General features: G+C 58.6%; 1 protein-coding gene across 1 annotated transcript in view; it reads right to left on the bottom strand.

Annotated features, from left to right (window-relative positions):
- Positions 1-13: 13 nt before the first annotated feature.
- The window catches only part of LOC119588048 (glycine-rich protein 5-like), a 742-nt gene continuing 540 nt past the window's right edge, over positions 14-215 (bottom strand). The window contains exon 2 of the mRNA XM_037936747.1: positions 14-215. This exon is cut by the window's right edge and continues 200 nt beyond it. Within this exon, the coding sequence (XP_037792675.1) occupies positions 14-215 (202 nt within the window).

Below are 215 nucleotides of genomic sequence, written 5' to 3'. Positions count from 1 at the left end.
TATAAGGATAAGTTTATCGGCCGTATCTGCCACTAACGCGTCCGGAAGATATTCCGACAACAGGGCCTCCGAAGGAACCACCCACACTGGGGCCTCCGAAAGAGCCTCCTACTGCGCTGCCACCTCCAATAAAACCTCCAGCGCCGCCTGAAGGGAGTACACCGTGTCCAACGAGGTGACCTGCGTCAACTCTGCCTCCGCCGAAGCCGCCATGG

The sequence above is a fragment of the Penaeus monodon genome, chromosome 23 (genome assembly GCF_015228065.2).
Source record: "Penaeus monodon isolate SGIC_2016 chromosome 23, NSTDA_Pmon_1, whole genome shotgun sequence".
NCBI lineage: Eukaryota > Metazoa > Arthropoda > Malacostraca > Decapoda > Penaeidae > Penaeus > Penaeus monodon.
Note: the sequence above shows the minus strand (reverse complement) of the source record. Positions and strands in the feature narration are given on the sequence as shown.